The following is a 19435-nucleotide window of genomic DNA, read 5'->3' as shown; positions in this document are numbered from 1 at the left end:
ATATTAATACTGAGATCTAACTGACTGCTAATTAATGTTTATGCATCAAAACTCAATATAAAATAACTAAAAACCCCATAATTCCATCCTCTAGAAGCTAGACTAAAAAAACCCCCACCTAGTTGCATAACAAATAATAACCGTTCAAGGTACATAATGGTTAATAGTGTGGAACTGGCATTACCTAAAGAGAAAGTTAATAGGCTTACTCAATTAATAGCTCTCTACATTATACAACACTTCGAAAGAATGAACAAAACCACTATTGTGTTGAGTAGTGAGCTTTCCCATAAACTTGAAATATAAATGGATTATATCAATTCTGTTTATTTACTAAACTGAAACTGTAGTAACATACTATGTATAGTACTTACCCAATAGTGGGGCTAATATTGTGGTCAAAATGATCCTGAACAAATCGACAAACTATACTAGATTTGCCAACTCCAGTATCCTGAAAATTAAGAAAGGAAGAATCAATTCAACATTACATTGAAATAAGGTGTGGGCTAAAAAGAACAAGTGTCTAGTCTGAGGAATGTTTACTTAACCACCTAATGGTCCATAATACGTTTTTCCTCAGTACATGCCACTTATACTGCAGTGTAGAAATCAATAAAGTCCTGAGGCAGCTGTGATTTAAAACCATTCAGGCAGATTCTAGTCAATAACTGTGGTAGAATGGCGATATTGCTATTACGAAAAATTTAACTCACCTACTGATTTCATTTGAGATGTTGCAATTCCAGGATTGTGAAGTGTTTTTTTAAGATTAGAAATTATTTGTAGGCAACTTCAGGCAATACCATTGTTATTCCTGATTTGAAGTGAATGTTTGAAAACAAACTGCATTTCCCCTTCTGTGGTTAAATGGTTTCCTGTTCAGCTTTTAAAATCTAATTTCTTCCAAACAACCCCAAACCACCTCCGGTTCATACACATCTTGGTAAATATCATGGTAGTTTAGCAGCTCACAAATTAAAAGACCCTGGTTTTGCAAATACCTACCATGTATAAGCTGATTTAATGTTCTCATAGTCCATTGTTCATTGACCCTACTGGAATTAATTGCGATAAAGTCTATGGAATTTGCCCTTAATTAATTTGACCCACTGTTTCTGTGATAAGACTTCTGCAGCTATCTTCTAATGCGTGCTTTTTTTGAGTTGGGGAAGCTTAATGATTCATTTTAACTTCCTTTTCCTCACCCACCTCAAGTAAGATAAAAATATTCAAGGAGGGTGTGAAGCCTGGTGGGGAAGGGTGTGGCTGGTGTCCTGGCCCTCCTCAGCCAAGGAAGAAACATGCCTGATAGTTAACTCTTTATGAATTCATCTATGTCTCCTGGTCCTCCTCAGCCTCTGAAGTTCCCTTGAGAATAGTGTGAGCAAGGGGGGGGGGGGGGGACCTACAACTAATCATCATATCAGAAGTCAGGAAACAATATTGCCTAAAGCCAAGTGACTTCCCGGCTTCCCCCCCTCCCACTGCAGAAGCCGTAGCCCCCACTCCATATGCATATGTCGTGACTTGCTTGCTCCTGGTGTTTTTATTTATTCAAAATCCTGGCCCCCGTTTCTTAAAAGATGTCCTGCTTTCAGTATGATTTTCCACTCATTTTGTACTCACTGTCTTGCTACAGTAGCACATTGTGAACTGCACAGACTGATTTGTGGGTCTCAATGGACAGCTGGGGCTGGAGAAGGTGACTTTTGCTCATTCCCTGCTAATTACATGCTTGAATAGGGACACCACTCCTCACTTATGGGGATGGGGGAAGGAGGACAATGCATTTTAAACAAGAAAGAAACTTAAAGAATATTTAGCTAAATATTGTAATATAAGATAAAGAGAAATTTCTTGGAAGTAATAAATAGGCTTAAAAGGTAAAGGTAAAGGTATCCCTGCCCGTACGGGCCAGTCTTGACAGACTCTAGGGTTGTGCGCCCATCTCACTCAAGAGACCAGGGGCCAGCGCTGTCCAGAGACACTTCCGGGTCACGTGGCCAGCGTAACAAAGCCGCATCTGGCGAGCCAGCGCAGCACACAGAAACACCGTTTACCTTCCCGCCAGTAAGCAGTCCCTATTTATCTACTTGCACTTTGACGTGCTTTCAAACTGCTAGGTTGGCAGGCGCTGGGACCGAGCAACGGGGATTCGAACCGCCGACCTTTCGATCGGCAAGCCCTAGGCGCTGAGGCTTTTACCCACAGCGCCACCCACGTCCCTTGTAAATCGGCTTAGGGGTAGAATAAAAATACGTTGTTAATAAATATTAAGGATTAGAATATTAATAAAGGAGAAAAGGTTAGTAAATGAAAGAAGTTAAATACTATTAGAAATATGAATTTGGAGAACTGCTAAACAGGTGATATAACAAAATTCAATTAGAGGGGATTTGAGGAAGTCAGATATCAATGTAATGAAATTAGGAATTGGAAGTAATAATTCTTTTTTATGTCTTTTCTTTGTTTTTGTGTTATGTAATGTTTTTCTTTTTTCTTTTTTCTTGTTTATGTGATAAATGTGAAAACCAATTAAAAAATTAGGGAAAAAATACATTTTAAACAAGAACATACGTTACTGGGTGGCCAGATCAATATAATAAAATAAATTTAAAACAGAGAAATTGCTAGAGGGAAAGCACAATTTGCATTAGAAATCATAATATAGGTTAATCTTTCCTCTAATAGTCCCCTTACCAAAATAGGCTTGTTTCACTTGCACGTGGCTTGGTTTGTGTAAGCATTTTCTTACTGCAAGGAGGTAAAATGTTTAATATCCTAATCCTAAAAAACATTACTAAGAAGTAGGTCTAATAAAAACACACACATATATATCCAAGTAAGCAAAGGGTGGAAAATGTAAGAGTAATTTGAGCTGTAAAGCTGTGGAAAACATAATTTGTGTATGCTTTTTTGACACTGCCACGGTTTCCATGCACATGAATGAACCTTGCTCCCTCAGTGCAGTCTCTCATCTTGCCACAAGAGGAAGACCTAGCCAGCATTTGTTACACCATATGTTCAGATAACACACGTGAGTTATTAAACAATGCTAATAAGTACCTAAATCCTTTTCATTTAAGAGCAACATCACGTTAATATGCATATAGGTAAGTAGCCTTCAGTACAGTATTGAACTGCCATATTTTCACACATACATACACCCTACCTAAGGCTGCAGCATAAAGCCTGTAACCCTACTCTTAAAGTGCTCACACCATCCAACATCTATCTCTATTTCAGTACAAAATAAAACATATAATAATGTGTCCCTTTACACTATATAGTTTAAAGTAGGAGTTCTTAAACTGTGGTCTGTGGAGTAATGTTGTCCCACGAAATCCATTCAAGCAATCTGTGGTAAAATTGCAAGGTGCCAAGAATATCTGTACAGTGGTACCTCAGGTTAAGTACTTACTTCGTTCTGGAGGTCCATTCTTAACCTGAAACTGTTCTTAACCTGAAGCACCACTTTAGCTAATGGGGCCTCCGGCTGCTGCTGCGCCGCCGGAGCACGATTTCTGTTCTCATTCTGAAGCAAAGTTCTTAACCTGAAGCACTATTTCTGGGTTAGCGGAGTCTGTAACCTGAAGCGTACGTAACCTGAAGCATATGTAACCCGAGGTACTACTGTACACTCAGCCCTGCACTTTGCATGTTTTTCTTCTGACAACAATGGAGACTGAGGCTGTGTCGATCAGGCCAAATTATCAAACAAGCTTAAAAGACCCTAGTATGGGATCTATATTTTCATAATGTGACATTGGTTTTGATAATGATGGAGAAGTAAAACCAATGCAAGTTTACCATGATCTGTCAAGATCCCCAGCGGTTTTTAAGTGGTCTGTGGGGGAAATGGTTTGAGAACTGCTGGTCTAAAGGACTATATTCAACCACTGCAACTCTCTGGCTAGCCTGATGGAAAGGAAGCTATAAAAATATATCTATTTATAGTAAAGCAAACACGAAAGTCAGTTTTAAACGACTGCATGGAAAAAAATGGCATTTTCTTACTGTTATGCAATATTAAAATTGCTTGTGTGATTTAAAGATTTTGTAAGCATTCTGTTTCTTATTTACATAAAGATTGGCAACATAGACAGACAAAACAGTAGTAAGCAAGCATGGTATTTTAAGTTTCAGGGGTGTTTATTAAATACACTGTCAGATTTCCAATTCCATAACTTCAACCAGATGCTACTAAAGAACAAAGCTGTGTTACAACTCGGCATATTATCTTATATGTTAAATTTCCATTTGCACAAACTATAACTACTATGATATTATTGTAGTAATTTTTATTGGGGATATCCTTTATTCAGCACTTTGAGATGTAAAATTGCTTCAAGATGCTTTATAGGAAGCAATTTATAAATGAAATACTTAAATCATATTTTTGCCTGTTATTTTTATTGTTTGATTGTATAGGGAAAATTATTTTTTCCACATTTAAACTTGGCTGAACTTAAGATTTTGATTTTAAACATATCCTACGGAGGATTACCTCCCTTTATCCTATCCCGCTTGCTAGGGTTGCCACGTGTCCTATTTTTCCAAGACACACCCTCTTTTTAAGGGGTAAAATCTGAGACAAATTGCATTTATTTGCTTTGAATAGCTGCCTTTTTTTTTTTGCTCTTCAAAATATGGCAACCCTAACACCTCCACCAACCACACAGAATCTTACCAATCAGCCCTAAAAGAGGTCAGAGAAAGAGATGGCTGTGGGATGTGGCGAACATAGTTAATATCTGTGTGCAGATGGGTAAATGTGGATAAATATGATCAATTATTTGTAAATTTTAGGGAGCAACTTCTGAGGTAGAGGAAAATGCCTGGGAGAAATTATTTCCTGAAATTCAGTACAAGAGGAAGTTTTCCTCCCTTACTGCTGTTTCCCCAGCTGATCAGACAGTGACAGCTTTGCAACTTTTTCCATGTCTTACTAGTGCAGTCATGTTTCTAAAACCACATTTCAAAGATCTGCTCTGCTGCTTGGAGAGTATTTGAACCTGGCTGTCAATGAATACAAGTTGTATAATACTTTTGGGAGTGTTCTGAAGATTCTGGCTACACTTTTTGGATTTTTTTTTTTAATTCAAGGACTATTCCAAGGTGGCTCATACTGAAAAGAAAATCCAGTCCAGTTCCGTTCCGTTCAAAACAACTTGGTTTTATTTTCTTGTGCTAAATGTTGAATCTTTTTCACGCTTCCCACAGGACTCCACATATGACTTGAGGGTGATGTGGTCAACCCACAGCCTGTGTAGTCCATAATCAACCAAGTGCAGATAATGAAAATACAAACAGTTGGCAAAATATACATAGTGAAAAGCAAGCCTTGGTTTTTAAACTGTTGCCCATTGATAAAAGTGCAAAACTATAGGCTATCCATGTCTTAATGTCTCATCTAGAAAATAAGAACAGCCTATGTCTTTAGGGGCAGCAAGTGTATATCAGGAGTTCCAGCATGATTTTCAGTTCTTTGCTTCCACAACGATGCAAGTGAAAGTGTTTCTAAGTAATCCTCCCCACAACAACAATATTACTTGAATAAAGACACCACCTCTCTCTGGCACCCATGACACTTCCCCAAATCCCTGCATTTGGAGCTGAAAGCAATATATGTACCTCCATAACTGCATCTGCTTGAAGCTATTCATTAACACACTTCATTGAGCCAGATTCAACTAACTAATTCAACCAGATTAAATGAAACATTTGTGCTAACAGAAGCCAGCACAAATCCCACTATTGCAACTGGGGCTTCCATCCTCCCCCCTGCTCCCCACTAAATCAGCTCTGGAAGTCAGGAGAACCCTAAGAAAAGCACACAGTGAGTGGGGAGGGGGCAAGTTATCGTACTCTGTTGGGCAAGCAGACGTTTGTGCTGACAGAACTATTCTAATAGTGCAATGTTTAATTCCACCCATGAATTTTATTTTCTGTTTTAAAACAATCAACTCTGAAGAGTCTCTCTGCCTCCGATTCTGAGCCCCTCGCAGCAGAAAAGCGTGCCTCGCTGGCTGTGGAGAGGAGGAAGAGGAGTGGCCGCCGTTGGCCAATGCAATGCGGATGTGCGACGTCACATGCAGATGCTTGCACAGTGTGTGACATCACATTCACTACATGCAGGCATGTGTGTGTGACGTCACATGTCTGTGGGCAGAAACTCACAACCCTGAGGGAAAGATAGAAATCCTGTGACATACAAAGAGTTCAGTGGATTTATCTCATGAATCTGAAGACCCTTTGCAATGGATGACAAAAGACCATGAAGTTGCTCCAAAGTCCCAAACTTTATATCAGAAAATATGCTATAATTTTAAAAACTTGCCATTGTAACATGACTGAAGCACTTTACTACAAATACAGCAGATTTATTACAAATTCATTACCACCCAGAGGTTATCCTGTACACAGGCATTTTTACAAAGGTGGTATCTACTGAACTGAAAAGAAATCCAAAGTATGTTCATGGACCACTAATTCCCCCTCTCTTGTAGTGGTTCTTCTTGTTAGTGCTGAGTAACTCACTATTTCACACTCTTTTGGCCTGGCATACAGCCCTCCCCCACCATCACTTGCCAGTGCAGACTGACTGAACCAACCCATTAAAAAAAATTCCAACCTAAATAAGCCTATTATCAGGAAGTTGTAATATGGGTTACACTTGCATATGACAACATTCTCATGAACTTAGGAGATGAGACAGTACAGGCTGTTTAATACATATTTTAATAATAACCTAGGTGTTATCAAATTCTTTACATTTTTGCTTGCCTGTTTAATCCCACACAGATAAGAGGCAGGAATTGTCTATTATATGCCTATAAAATGTGTTTACATGATATATATTTTAAAGGTTCTACTTGTGTTGCAAATGTTCTTGTAAGAAAGAATGCCCAAGGTTACAAATATATTACACAAGCATAGTTGTATATTTTGACTTCTGCAAATGAAAAAAAAAATCTACCGTAACTTTGGTAGTTAGTACAAATTAAAAACGAAGCTCAGCCACGGACTCCCAATGACACCACAACATCCTGTTCTTTTGCTGAAGAGTTAAAAAAAAGCCTTGTAACAAATTTCTATCATACCTACAATTTATACCTTTAAAAAAACAAAACAAAACCACACATTCTACTTGTGGCTATGTTCTTTTTGCGCAAGTACCCTTCTAAGTGATTTCGGTGAAATGAGGACACCAGGATGCTCCCACCTTTCAGTGATTTTAGCCAATGAGTGAATTGGGAGCTGTGGCTGACAAGTGAGTTGTGCCGACACCAAGCAAAAGGGATTCATGGGATCCCAGAAGAGCTGCTGCTTTCCTTTTCCCTTTAGTGTACTTTTCCTGCTTCTTTCTCATTTTCTAGTCCTTGGAATCTCTGCAGTTTGCCTTTATTCCCCCCCCCCCCCCAACAACTGTGGTTAGGTACTTTCTAGAAGTTGTTTTTTGCAAATATGATTACACAGTAAGTACAGTGGTACCTCGGGTTACAGACGCTTCAGGTTACAGACTCCACTAACCCAGAAATAGTACCTCGAGTTAAGAACTTTGCTTCAGGATGAGAACAGAAATTGTGTGGCTGCGGGGCAGCAGCAGTGGGAGGCCCCATTAGCTAAAGTGGTGCTTCAGGTTAAGAACAGTTTCAGCTTAAGAACGGACCTCCGGAACGAATTAAGTTCTTAACCTGAGGTACCACTGTATGTTAAAGCATCCCCCCTGCAACGGCCAAGGCAATTTATGAAAACTTTGCAAAGAGTCATGTCTGCTGCTGAAGAAGAGTCAAAGGCTAAACACTCATTAAGAATTAAGAATTAAGAATTAAGAATTCACTATTACATTATTATGCAGTACGATGGTACACATGTCTACTCAGAAGTTTGTCACTTTGTGCTTCATAGTGGTTACTCGCAGGAAAGTGGGTACAGGACTACATCCCAGGCCTTGGTATACAGTTGGCCTTAGGAGAAAGCACACTTCTTGTGCCTTTAACAGAGCTGTGGAAGGTAGAACTACAAGTTAAGCTTTTTTCTAATACAGAAATATAATTATGGGGAAAGCTTCACCTGCTCACATACTTTCTGTCAAATACTTTGTGTGTATGGCCATTAAATTATTTTTAGACCCTCTACTACATCTTCAGAAGAGGACACAAATTTGCGTGTTCAGACCCAGAGACCTCCCTCCTAAACAAAGACACATTTGACTCAAATTTTAGTTTTGATTTTTGGCAGAATTTAGGCCACAACTTTATTGATTACAGAAAAGTGAGTGGTTGCAAAGGCTCTGGTTTGACTAGCTCACTACACCCTTGTAGGTAGCACTGACCCAGAGCTCTATCATAGGTCAGCCAAGGGTGAACACCTGAGGAAGGTGAAAAGCCTGGGAGCAGACTCTATTCACTCCCCAGATGCTCCCCTGGACTCAGGCACGGGCTCAACCCCTTTTCGGGGGCTGGCTAAACCTAGTTGAGTCCCTGGATTCCTTTAACAGAATACTCTTCACATAGGGATGGCGGACCGTTCTCCCATCCCTATCATATGAACCAGTGCCTATGCACAACCTTACAAGTTGTGACGCATTGCTGCGCAGCAGGCGAAACCCAAATGACAATAGCCAATCAGCCAAGTGGGAAAATTCCTGCCGTACCTGTCCCAAAGACAGACGACACACGACGGCATAGCAAGGTCAATTGCAAAAGGCCCTAAAAATAGGGAGAGGTGGGCAGGTGTTTTGATGCACAAGCCAAAAGAGGAAGCTCTGGGTCATGTGCATGGCTTTATATATGTCCCTCAATCCATTTAGACTGCAGCCCAATTGGCCAGATTGAAACCCAGCATTGAGGGACCTACCAATCGGGTGTTGTGGCTATCCAATGGACCCACCCACAACCAAGAGGTCAGTCTCCAGATCTCACCGCAACAGATCTCTTCTAGGAAGGACACGATTTGCATGACACAAAGCATATGCAAATTTTATTCAAATCTGTGTCCTCTTTTGCAAGTGGGTTAGAGGGCCACTAATTAGACTTTATCTCAAATTATATCATCACTTGCATTTGCTCCTCTCCTCATCTAAATCCATATGTACTGTACTCCACCCAAAACAGAATATAGTCAGATTGGATTCCTTCAATTCCCTCTCAAGGTCCATGTTTTTTGGTGTACAGTATATACATTTCCACATAACACATTTAAGTGCATACATAAACTACACCTTTTCAGTAACATGCTACTAAATAAACATGTTAATGGAAACAGGTCTTCCAATAGGGTTCCCATATTTGAAGCAGTGAAAATGTGAGACAGAAGCCTTTTTTGGCCAAAGTTTATGAGCTTTTTTAGGTTTCCCCAAAGCTGTTGAGCGTTTGGGGGCAACTCTCCCACCAAAAAACCAATTTTTGTGCTATTTTTATGGGAATTCGGAAAAAATGACACTGTCAATATGGGCTGCCATACATCTGGATTATCCTGGACATTTTGCCTGTTTCCGCTGACTACTGACTGCAGCATTTTGGATATGTCCGGATATGTCCGGGAAATTCCATGAACACAGTCCAAGCCACAGACTTCAGCATGGTAAGTATGGTTGCCCAGATTTTATAAAGCCTTATGCATCTTTGATCACATTTTGCAGTCAAAGGGGAAGAAGGTCTGAACAGTGAAGATATTGTTATTTATACAGCAACACCTATAAAAATATAAATGAAACTTTACTGTTATAAGCACTGACCTGCCTTGTTCTAATAATCTGTATCTGACACAGGGCAGCTTGCTCTGCTACAGGAAGGATATTGCACTCTTGGAAAAACTGACCATCAAGCCTTTATGAAAGGTGATGTAAGTAAATCACGATCAAAGCTGATGCTTTTGTAAGATATTGCATTTAAGGTCACAAAGCCTCCTCCCAATGACTAGTAGTCTTGGCTGGTGTAACTGAAACTCTTCATGTCCTCTTTTTTTCCTGTGTTTCTCTCTGACATTTGTTTACAAGCTGGAGAGTTGTGCAAGCCTAGTACATGCAGTACATCCACAGAGTCTTATTTAAAAAGCCTCTTGTAAATCTAACTTTAGCGTTCACAGATTTCACAAGACAATGAGCTTTTCAAAATACTGACTCTAAAGGTACAATCCCATGCACTCGTGTGAGTTAGGCCCTATTGAATTAAGAGAGGCTAACAGCACAATCCTATACATGTCTACTCTACTGAAAGGTACAACTGAATTCAACGTTACTTATTCCCAAATAGATGGGTATAGGACTGTAATTTAATTGGCTACGTGTTTTGCTTGCTCAAGAAAAAAACCATGCCAAATTTTCTAGAATAAAAGTTCAGTAATCATGCTGGAGAGAGCTAACCTAAAAAAATGAAATGTCATATACCATAAGATAAAGCATGCAAAACTTTATATGAGCTATTAAATGTACAGAAGCATGTACAGATCATAAAGGTATGTTGAACTTTAACTTCCCTAGGAATACACAGCGGAAAATGCTCACAACAAACTTTTAAAAGTTTTTATTACTAAAACTGAGGTATATGCAGTTTTTAATAGTTTTGTTTAACATTTATAAAAAGTCTGTATATTGCAGTTTAATTTATGTTACTTATGACAAAAGGAAAAGCAAAGAAGCTGCAAATATAAGTACTTCTCTTTTTCTTTAGATGCTGTAACACAGCTGGTTTGGATAGCAAATGGAAATAAGTTAAGCAGAATGAAACTTCTGCAATTAGTTCATTAGGTCACATACATCTTTTCCATCATTCCAGCGAAATCAGTGAAATAGGGTGGTACACAGAAAATACTTGTTTAAAGGTTTTAGAAAGAAGGACAAGAACATGTTGATTGAACTAAGTAACGTCCTAGTAGAAAAGCACCTCTGCACTATAGCTGCCACCCATTCTGCTGCAGCATGGGTGATTATATCCTGCGTGGGTGGCCACTGTACTCAAGGTTTAAAGCAGGAGAAGGATTCTAGGCCAAAACCTAGGCATAATATACAGCACAGCAAAATAAAGACTCCCCCAAGTGATTTGCACAACCTACTGTGGATCCATAGGACAATCATAGGCCAGCTTTCTGTAAAATAAGTTCTGTGGCGCTTACTCTCATGTACGTCTGCAAGAGAACAAGCCTTCGTGCTGGTAATGTCAACAGTTTATCTCCAAGAGTTTTGACCTAAATAATCTATGCAATGGGCTATGTAGCTGGCATTGTTTGGCACGTATTAATTTATTTACATTTATATCCCACTTTTCTTCCATCATGGAACACAATGTGGCATATGTAAGGTGGCTCCCAGGTGTTCTTTCATCCCAGAACTGACCAGACCCAGCCCAGGTTAGCTTCAGCAAAGTAATAGTCCTATGTGCCTTCAGATCATATCTCCACACACTGGAGTAGTTTTTTATTTAATCCATTCTAAGTGGCCCTTTACTTTTTTGGCAAATATTGCTGATTTTTAAACTTTCTTCTTCCTTATTTGTTGTACACACAATGCCATTCTCTTAAAACTAATACTAGGTTTATTTGTTTTGCCCAAATAAAAGGGAGGCAAGTCTATGTAGTTAGTATAAGCCAAACATGGCTGTGCAAAACAGTGTGTCATTCCAACAAAAGGTTTGTCAAGAACACTGAAAGCAAAAAGAGAAACAACTCCCTGGAAACCGGTCTGTGTTTGCCCGCCAAGTTTCAGCTGAGAGGAACTTAGCACAACTGATGCAAACTCTTCTAAAGACACAGTCAGGCACAGAAAGACAAAATTTTAGCTGAGCTGTGTCTGATGTTTAACTGCTTTGCATGCGGGCAGTTTACTGTCCAACAATCAGTTGAAGTATGTAGCAATCCCTTTCCTCTCTCCAGCACGAAACGTTACTTGCTAAAGATAAACCACAAAAGACCATGTTTGGATAAAACATATTTTAGCTTGTGGAAGAAAGTTTAAGAGAGGGAGGAGGGATGGGCAAAATCCTTCTGTAGTTCAGCATATGAGAAGCACCAGTATTTTTTTTAAGCCACCTTTCCCCCACCCCAAAAGAAACAATGGACTAATTCGTATGGAGATGGTGAATCTGGGCCTGGACCACTGCAGGTGGGGGCTGGTATGAGGGGGAGAGTAAAGCTCTCCAGTTAGAAAACTGGACGTCAGGGGAAAGGATTCTAGGACGATCATTTTCTATCTGCATATATCTACAAACACAGGCTCGCCATCTCAGTGAGAACTATATCTCCCAGAAGATATAAGACTCCATTTCCACCTGGTGGAACGAAGTGAGGTAGAGCAGGAATGGATTAAGCAGGGAAAGATCCCAGGCGCGATGGCGGAGGGTGAGGGGATGTCTGCCTAACATCCCTATCTAGCACAACTGCCAAACTTCCCAGAAAGCAACTCGAGGAAGCGAGAGCCAAACAAGCCTTTGCAGAGCAAACGCACATCTGGCCAAGTGGGGGCCGAAGGGAAGACAAAGGAAGCTCTTCTGCAAAGACCACGAAACTTTCCAAGGTGCCTCGGGACAGGCATCCTTCCCGCTCTAGTTCCTCAGTTTGCGCGTTGTTGTTTTCTCCCCACGACACGGCTTGAGAACCCAGCGCCTCCTCCCCGCCATCTCTCCTTCAGCCCCCACCCCAGCCCACTCCGCCTCTTGGTCGCTACTCACTCCAAGCAGACACACTTTCAGCTCTCGTATCGCCATCATCTGCTTGGGGCTTGGCGGCTTCGCATCCTTCGGAGGAGCCAATCTCACTTGCACCGAGCAAGGAAAGCAGCTGCGGCTATTTCTGGGCAGCCCCAGCCCTCAGCCGCCACCGGTCACATGAGCGCAGCCCCGGAGGCTCCAGCTCCTCCTCGCGTCTTTTTGGTGCTTTCCTCACCCAAACCCAACACGTACAAAATATCTGCGCTTCAGCATATTTCAGGAGACGCGGTTTCCATTCTTGGGTCTGCGCTGCTGTTGCTGCTGCTGCATTTCCAGACAGGCAAGTTAAAGAGACAAACTCTTCTGCGGCTCACAATAGCAATCTGGAGTTCCCGCCCATTTTTCTCCTCGCACATTCTTCTGGGGAAATTGTTCGATATTCCAAAGGGAACAGCAAGAGGCAATGCTCCAAAGGGAGGGGAGGAGGAGGTGGAGGAGGTGGAGAACATAATCTTTTGGGGAAAACGTTTCAAGTAAAAAAATAAAAAATAAAATTTTAATTCCAAAAAAGTACAACTAAAAGGGCTTGACACATTCAATAAATGCTCATTTATCAGAATTCCACTCAGTCGTGTGTGGGTTAACAAACAAACAAACAAACTTGAAAAGTAATAATTTGTTTTTAAAAGCTTCGCTCCCCCAAAAAAGTGTAACCGGAAATGTCATTGATATATCACTCATGATATAACAGGATTTGTTCACAGAAGAAACTGAAAATAATATCTTAGTTAGTCAGGACACTCAAACTGAGCAAGACCTGTCAAGCCCTACTGATTAACTGACATATAATATAATCTGCGCCATAGCCAGGAATGATAATAATAATAATCAAATTCTGCACTGGTAAACTAAAAATGGAAACTGGATTCTTTGATGTGTACAAGTACTTATTTGCATAATATAGTCTACCACCCCTAGAGATGTCATTAGAAACCTAGCCCTGCCTCAAAGGAATGAGCAATGATTATGGGAAAAAATTCTATGCATACCAGATCTTTCCAGAATCACAGAGCGCTTTCAGACTTGCTATTTTGCCTGTGGGATTTAATCACATATAGCAAATCCAGGTTGTGCAATTAAAATGGATTTGGCTCTTACACAACAAACTCACTTGAGAAAACAAAAACAAAATAGACTTTGCAGTAAGAAAAGTGACATAAAAATGCATTGTGACGTGTCATAATATAACCTCTACACAAACAGATTAGTAAACAACATGCATCCTATAATCCATACACACACTGTGTGCAAACAAATCAAGATGAATGTGTAATAAAAAGGTTGTCAGGAAGTGTCTACAGACATAGAAATTCAGACTAAATATAGTTGTTGTTTTTCAGTCCATATTCAGGTGGATATCAATTAGTACTGTATATATCACATAGAAATTTTAGAGTGTAGTAGCCTGGAGAGTGAGGAAGGCTTTAGATGGGCAAAGAGTCAGCCCAAGTATTTTACCACTGTAAAATTATGGTCATGTTCAGAATTTCATACCAGAAAAAAACTTGCCAACCCAAGTGAGGACTCCTTGCAATAAAATGCAGTGATTGACATAGCCTGTAACTTTCTGTCACAGAAGTGAATTGGCTTAAAGTAAAGCCAAAATAGTAAAGCCAGTGCTTTATATCATGGATTTCAATGGGATCCGCTGAGTTCCGTGGGATAAAGCAAAGAGGCTGCAAATGGGACGAACAGATCAAATAAACACCCCATAATATGCATGCAATGACCTAAAAGGCCACAACAATAAATTTCAGTGGAGACATAAATTTCTCCAGTGATGTGGTTCCTTTTCCTGCCAAGGTAAATATAATAATAATAGTTTAGTCTAAAAGGGTTTCTTGTTGAAAGGCAGAAACTAACATTTGTCTGCATGTATTAAGGAAGTGGGGATGCAGGTGGCGCTGTGGGTTAAACCACAGAGCCTAGGACTTGCCGATCAGAAGGTCGGCGGTTCAAATCCCCGCGACGGGGTGAGCTCCCGTTGCTCGGTCCCTGCTCCTGCCAACCTAGCAGTTCGAAAGCACGTCAAAGTGCAAGTAGATAAATAGGGACCGCTTACTAGCGGGAAGGTAAACGGCGCTTCCGTGCGCTGCTCTCGTTCGTCAGAAGCGGCTTAGTCATGCTGGCCACATGACCCGGAAAAACTGTCTGCGGAAGCGGACAAACGCCGGCTCCCTCGGTCAGTAAAGCGAGATGAGCACCACAACCCCAGAGTCGGTCACGACTGGACCTAACGGTCAGGGTTCTCTTTACCTTTACCTTATTAAGGAAGTGGACAGGAAAGAAAAAGATATGGAGATGGTTAAATCTGTAGATCAATGTCTTACACACCCCCTCAGTGTCCACAGACTTAAGGCAGATGATCAGTGAAAGTTGTTATAGATTTGTGGGGGAGGACCCAAACCCTAGAAATTAATAAATGGTAATATTTTAACTAATTGGGATATGAAACGGGAAATATCCACTGCAGAGGAATTTCTGGGCTAGCCTATGCAAACCGACCTGGCCAAGCTAGGGCCTTTAAGAAGAAGAGTTTGTATTTGATATCCCACTTTATCACTACCCTAAGGAGTCTCAAAGCAGCTAACATTCTCCTTTCCCTTCCTCCCCCACAACAAACACTTTGTGAGGTGAGTGAGGCTGACAGACTTCAAAGAAGTGTGACAAGCCCAAGGTCACCCGGCAGCTGCATATGGAAGAGCAGAGACGCGAACCCTGTTCACCAGATTACGAGACTACTGTTCTGAACTGCTACACCAAACAATACAGGGCCACTGAGAGCCATTGGCAATGCAAGAAAACTGTCCTTTTCCCCTACCCTGAGGTGTGGTTTGGAAAGTTGTCACGGTAATTGGACGTGATGTCACAGGAAGAGTTTGGGGCCGTCGGCATAACTGAGAATAAGCTATGAGATAGGTGAGAAAAAGGCCAGATCCATCTTGGGCAGGCTGGCTGAAGGCAGGCTGGGAGAAATGCCTCGGGCTCCACTGCTGCACTGCTGTGGGGAATAGGCTCCTCTTGAGATGCCTGTTCTGTAAGATCTGTACACCCTCCATCTACATGTAGGTATAAATATATGAATCATAAATCTTAAAACTACGACAGCCTCCAACGTGCCTTCAATTCTCCAAAGGGGCAGAGACCCCAGTTGAGGGCCAAGGCTCCTGGAATCCCATGCATGGCTCAGCAGAGATAGGGGTGGCCTCTAACAGTACTTACATCTCACTATAGTAGAAATATAAAATGGTTGGCACTTTGTTTTTCCAAGCCCATCTCCATGAGCTGTGCCAATCAGGAGTAGAGTTTCTAACTTGAACTTATAGGGCCTGAGTCAAGACAGTATTGTCACAAGATGTATTCTCGACTCAGCAAAATGTTCACGATTATATTAGGCAGGGATTCAGGCTCAATTAAGTTGCACCTCTCATCCTCACGACTCACACACCTCCACTCCTATCAAGCCCTGATACAATACACATAAAAGTAGCCTATAGTAAGCCAGCATGGGCTGCAGTAAGGTATAGAAAAAGCAAATATATATGCCAGCACAACACTGCACCAAATCTCATTGTACTTTCTTATAAATGCCTGACACAAAACAATAAATCTTCCTGTACAGTCATGACCCAGAACTTGTTCCTGAGTACTTTTCAACTTATTTAATTATTACCCTAAAATTGCTGGTTTGTGAACTGTAGTCTCATCCATGTAAAAGTAATAAGTTTACTAACCAGTTTTAAATAGGCTGAAATGTTTTAAGGACTAAAGCACTCATAAAGCACACTACAAATATTTTGTGCAAGATTCAATCTGTTAAACAAATGTGATTATCACGAAAGTCAAGGTCAAACAAGGTAAGGAGGAAATATAAGGACAATATTCTCTGTTTATCTAACTCACACAAAGAAGAAAAAAATAGAGACATGTCGTTCAAGCTGCCTCTGACCCAATCTGTTCCAGGAAACACCATAATTGTTTGTCTGCATTCAAAGAGCTGTGGTCAGGGAAACATTTCTGGGGAATTTGTCATATTTTAGTATGTTTAAAACTGCAGAAAAACAACTCTGACAATCCTTGCTTTCTCTCCCTCCCCCTTTTGTAGCAGCTTGGTTGATCAGCAACTTTTGTGTTGTTGTGATTTTTTTCCTTCTATAAATAAATTAAGAAAAACTAAAAAAGAATAAGAATGGAGAAAGCACTGCTTAGTGGTAGAGTGCATGCCTTGCATGCGTGTAGAAGGTCCCAATTCAATCCATTGCACCTTCAGCCCAAAAGACCTGTGGTAGCAGTGGTCTGAAAGCAGGAGTCTGAGACACTCCAGTTATAGTGCATAATACTGGGCTAAACAAACCAAAGTTATGAGTGGTATGAAGAAAGGTAACAAATTAATTTTGTGCGTTCAGGTCCTGCTTCTGGACTTCCCACAGGCCTCTGACTGGCCACTGTGATAACAAGATTTTGGACTAGATGGGACATTGGATTAATCTAGCAGGCCAGTCTTATGTTCTCATTAATTTATTTAACAAAAACCAGTTGTGCAGAATGACCCATGTCTATTCTTGTGCTGACTTCCATTAAAATTACTCTGCTCTTTCATCTGATCTGCTTCTTTTAACTAATCCCATTAGCTGTGCAACTGTTGCCAAGTATACAGTGGTACCTCAGGTTACATACGCTTCAGGTTACATACGCTTCAGGTTACAGACTCCGCTAACCCAGAAATAGTGCTTCAGGTTAAGAACTTTGCTTCAGGTTGAGAACAGAAATCATGCTCCGGCGGCGCGGCGGCAGCAGGAGGCCCCCCATTAGCTAAAGTGGTGCTTCAGGTTAATAACAGTTTCAGGTTAAGTACAGACCTCCGGAACGAATTAAGTACTTAACCCGAGGTACCACTGTAATTACTAAATGACTGTACCACCTCAGAATGCATACCAGGGATGGCATATTTAAAAGTATTACATATAAACAGGGTTGTTGGTTAGGCTGTGGACCATGGGACCTAAGCACCCAGTAATTTGCACTGGGCCCTGAAATATACTCAGAGTCGAGAGTGGATTTCATACTCTTTATTCTGCTCATAGTGGTGAGGAAGAATGAAAATCCCCTCAAAGTATCTGCTTTATATACATTATTTACACAATGGGCTGCACATGATTGGCTAATTCCGGAATTCTCCTGTAGGCCAATCAGGTTGTGGATTCACTTCCATCTGGAGCTGGATTGGGTGGCTCCTGCAGATCAATCATACTGCTGCATTGTTCTAGGACCAATCAGACTGCTGCATTCTGAATCCTATTGTTCTGGGACCAATCAGACTGCTGCATTTTGGATCCTATTCAACTCAGTATATAACAGGCCCCCAAACTCCTGTCCTGTCTTCTCCCTTTTTGCCTTAAAAACCCCCAAAACTATGCTAACAGGGTGGCTGGTTGCAGCGTAAATGAGACCCCAGCCACCCAGCATCTTAATCTGCCCAAAGACAAATTTCCTTGATGTTCCTTTCCCTCAAGTCTTTTAAGTATCTAGCAATGTCCCTGCACATAAATATCTCCATCCATCAGTTGGCTCTACATTCAGTTCGAGTGCAAGCATGTTTGAGCTTGGCTTCTGACTTAAGTCTAATCTTACTGTTGCGTTACACAACACCCCAATCTCCACCAATTGAAAAATTGGCTGCACAAGATCCCAGAGGTTCCAGGCGCTCTTCAAGAAATATGGTTCATTGCACCCATATTTACACCTGGGTCTACTTTGGAGAGAGTTCAGAGCATTACATCTAAAGAGGCTATTTTTCTCTACAGCAGTGCAGCATTGGAGTTCAAGGCATCCTGCATACCATCTCCATGCCTCTGTCCCAGCCTGCCAGGATGGTTCTGGCCTTCACAGCAGCTGGTCAGAACCTTCTGCCTAGTTGATGGTTTCAACTGATGGGTTAATGACTTGCTTCTAGGAGCTTTTGCCATTCTTAATGACTTCTATTCCAGGTGAGCCCCTGGCCTGGAAAAGAAGCTTCAGGTGTATTTTCCCCTAGTCTAACATCTGTCCTTCAATATTCCGAATATTATCTGAAGTCTATCATTTATTAATTTATAATATTCACTAATCCTAGCAGTTATGGATGCCCTTGTAGCCCCATACTCTGTTACCCCAGATTTGTAACAGTAAGGGTCAGAATAGTATTGTAATGAAATAACTGTGTAAATTGGATGGGATGATTGGTTTGGGCACTATAGCTTTCCAATACATCTGTAGTTTAATTTGCGTTAATTGCTGATTTTACTCATTAGCCACTTTGTTTTCTTTTGAAGATCAAATCGAGTAGAGATTTGTAAAATAAATAAATAAAAATAATATTTGGGGTATGAAGTAGACTTTCTTTACAGTGTAAGAGGACATAGCTGTCAACTTTTCCCTTTTCTTGTGAGGAATCCTATTCGGAATAAGGGAATTTCCCTTAAAAAAAGGGAAACGTTGACAGCTATGAAGAAGAATGGAAGGATACCTTTATGGGTTTGTATCAAAACTTAACAGCAAGTGTTATGCTATGTAGATTATATTAATACCAGTGTTTTTTTGGGGTGTGTTTTATTGAAATACTGATGATTTAACTCAATAGCACCAGAAATCTCTTAAAATAATTATGTCAGGAGAGTATTTTAATGTGGCATCAACAGTCTTATTTCTTGTACAGGAGACAGCTGGGGGGGAAAGCAGCCACAAGT

The 19435-nt window shown here is 40.7% G+C and overlaps 1 protein-coding gene across 3 annotated transcripts in view; it reads right to left on the bottom strand.

The window, feature by feature from the left end:
• The window catches only part of RAB31 (RAB31, member RAS oncogene family), a 51409-nt gene that overhangs the window by 30013 nt on the left and 1961 nt on the right, over positions 1-19435 (bottom strand). The window contains exons 1-2 of one of the 3 annotated variants that reach the window (XM_081014323.1): positions 12903-13055; positions 375-454 (exon numbers count right to left, since the gene is read on the bottom strand). In XM_081014323.1, coding sequence (XP_080870449.1) covers positions 375-454; positions 12903-12923 — 101 coding nt within the window. In that variant the 5' untranslated portion in view covers positions 12924-13055. The other 2 variants (XM_081014322.1, XM_081014321.1) reach the window with 2 other exon arrangements.

The sequence above is a fragment of the Podarcis pityusensis genome (assembly GCF_964106645.2).
Source record: "Podarcis pityusensis genome assembly, chromosome: 7".
NCBI lineage: Eukaryota > Metazoa > Chordata > Lepidosauria > Squamata > Lacertidae > Podarcis > Podarcis pityusensis.
This window is presented reverse-complemented; position numbering and strand designations above follow the sequence as displayed.